The 2,719-nt window shown below is 43.5% G+C and overlaps 1 protein-coding gene across 1 annotated transcript; it reads right to left on the reverse strand.

The window, feature by feature from the left end:
* Positions 1–1,178: 1,178 nt before the first annotated feature.
* Positions 1,179–1,614, reverse strand: LOC26514382. Its single transcript, XM_032453986.1, is given in 5 exon segments — positions 1,179–1,279; positions 1,281–1,328; positions 1,330–1,438; positions 1,474–1,539; positions 1,542–1,614. Coding segments are annotated over 5 exon segments (375 nt in total). The 3' UTR covers positions 1,179–1,200.
* Between the last annotated feature and the right edge of the window lie 1,105 nt (positions 1,615–2,719).

Consider the following 2,719-nt stretch of genomic DNA (forward strand, 5'->3'; position numbering starts at 1 on the left):
CTGTGGTATGTGTTGTGGGTGGCATGCGAATGTGCGAACAAGCGAATGATTAGTTTAGAGCAATTGAGGGGATAAATATCTCAATAATTTGATTAGAAACTACAAGGAAATTGAGGCAAGTTTAACCAGAGCCGGGAATCAGGACTTTTTAAACTTGAGCTCATCAAAATTCACGGTTAGTTAGAGCAACCTGATTTAGCCATTCCTGAATTTTTTCTTCCACCAGAATTCTAGCACGTTTTTTGCAGAACTGCACTCTGCTCCGCTGGCGCATATTGCTCATACGCCGCGTGGTACTCTCGAAAAAAGAAATCCCTTGCAGATAGAGGGCCTTGTGGTGTTTCTATTTTCCTTCATTTTTTTTCAGCTGAGGGGCGAGCGAGTGGAAGGTATCTGTGTCCCACAGTGGCGTGGATTTATTAATATTTTCCAACGTTGCTGCACCTCCTTCTTGCCACCATTTCCATTTTTTTGTTTGTTGCATACATTTTGTAATTTCTTTGTGAAACTCGGTTCTGTTTCTGTCCTCCCTCGGTCCTCCCACTGGCTCCCCCCAACGCTGTCCTGTCTGCATGGTATCCTCGTTCTCCATGGCGCTTTTATTCATTCATTTATTTGCGCTTTTCCACATTTCTTTTTTCGCCTTTTTTACTTTGCCTTAGCCTCGCAGTCCCCTCCCTTTTTCATTCTCAATTTCTTTTAGGAACTTTTCTCCTTCACGACTTCTTTATGTTTTCTTTTTCTTTTTCTTTTTTTTTTTTGTAATAATATCCGCGTTGGATACTGGAATTTCGATCGGAAGTTTTAACCATCTTGGGTTGCTAACAAAGAGGGTTCTTAAATATACTTCCTTTATTAAAAATATTAATTTTATTAAATGGAAAATGTTCTAAATTTTAATATCTAAGTGTATATTAAAAGAAAAGAGCCTTAAAAACTTAAGATAATAATAAGAATTCTATCTATTTTCATAATTATTAGTTACAAATTTTCATAATTATTTCAATATTAGTCTTAACTCTACACTCCCCAGAGAGAGTACTTTCTTATTCGCTTTTACTCTTGGCCAACACTTCTTTGAATTCCTTTTTCAACTTTCTTCCACATTTTTTTCTCGTGCTCACTTTGCTTTCTTTGCATTTTTTTTTTTGGAACAAAGTTGCCGCTTTATTGTTTCGATTTAAGTTACTTTGTATGCTGTCAACGTTGGGTAAGATGGTTATATAGCGAGTGTTTGGCCGGGGACGGGGGTTCTCGGCTCTGAAGGATGTGAAGGTGTAGGTGACGAGGATGGCAAAGGAAGGTCCTTCTGGGGTTTGGGATTGGGGCTTGTGCTTGGTCTTGGGATCCTCGGTTCGACCGATGAATGCCCGCATTGAAATCGCTTGGGAGCCGCTATGGGTTTCATTGTTGCCCGGTTTTATTCTATGCCAAAGAATCCTGGGATGGGGGGCAGGGATCCTTTGAGGGCATGGGTAGCCGGGGCTCTGAGGCTTGTACTTTGATTTGTCGGCCCCGCAATTTCGTTTCGGGCTGCCATCGAGTTTTATGCTCGTTTAATGGCTGCGAATTTACTCGCTTTATGCGTCTTCGATAAGCATTTATTAGCGCCATGAAACTGACAGGGAGGGGGGCTGGGAGGGGCAGAGGCAGCTGGGGCAGGAGTGGCAAGAGTGGGTGGCATGGCTAAGGGTGCCTGGGTGTGATTTGGCAGGCGCGGGTAATGGCTACGGTATTGGCTCACTTTTTACTGGGTGGCCGATGGGGCGTATGATTTATTTTTATGTTATTCATTTATTTTTTATGCGTTGTCTCGCTCTGCCCCGCCTTCTAGTTCTCCTTGGAGTTTGGGACTTTGCGGCTGTTGTGTCTTTGGGGCATTCTACAAATCCTGCGAAACATATGCTGACAGTTTGCTTCCTTTGGGAGCTGTCGAATGAAATATTATAGCTTCTTGGCTAATACATTGTGATGGGGAAGTTTCTGGGCTATGGGCTTCGGGGAATATGAAATACCAATTATATCTTTAATTATTTATTTTTAGGCAGTACTTCGTTTTTGTTAAAATAAATACAAATCCCAACATTCTATTTACTTGGTTCTTGGAGAGCAGTTTCCTTTTTAAATTGCTTTCCCATCTACTCTTTTTTTCTTTTCCAGTTCTCCTTGCTTTCCCTCTGATTTTTCATCCTTGTCACTGCCGCATCCTCTGTGCCACAGCTATCAAAAGCATCCTGCCCTCCCCCCCCCCCCCCCCCACCCCTTCTCTGCCCCATCCATTTTTCTGCTATCCTGAGCCGCCCCCTCCTATCCACACCCCGTCCCCTTTGCCCTCGCCTTGGGTATATTGCAATTTTTGCTGCTGTTGCCCATAAAACTTTTCCACAATTTTTCCTCTTCGGTTTTTTGTGTTGCTACTGGCTCCTTGCAAATGCTTCTGCTACTGCTACTGCCACGCCCCTTTGGGGGCAAGGGAGGGGGAGCTGAGGATTGGGTGGCGGAATGGCACATGGTGGCAACAACAAGGACAACATTTACTTGTCTGCTTAACTGCAAAGACAAACCTTCGCCTCTTGCTCCGCTCCACTCCGCTCCAAGTCCTCCAGTCCTCCGCCTCATCCTTCGTCCTTCCAGCAAGCTGCTTTGCCTGTCATCTAAAATTCATTTTTATACTTGTATTTTCTCTCTTTCGCTTTTTTACATTTTTCCTCATGCTGCT

Source organism: Drosophila ananassae, chromosome 2R (genome assembly GCF_017639315.1).
Source record: "Drosophila ananassae strain 14024-0371.13 chromosome 2R, ASM1763931v2, whole genome shotgun sequence".
Lineage (NCBI taxonomy): Eukaryota > Metazoa > Arthropoda > Insecta > Diptera > Drosophilidae > Drosophila > Drosophila ananassae.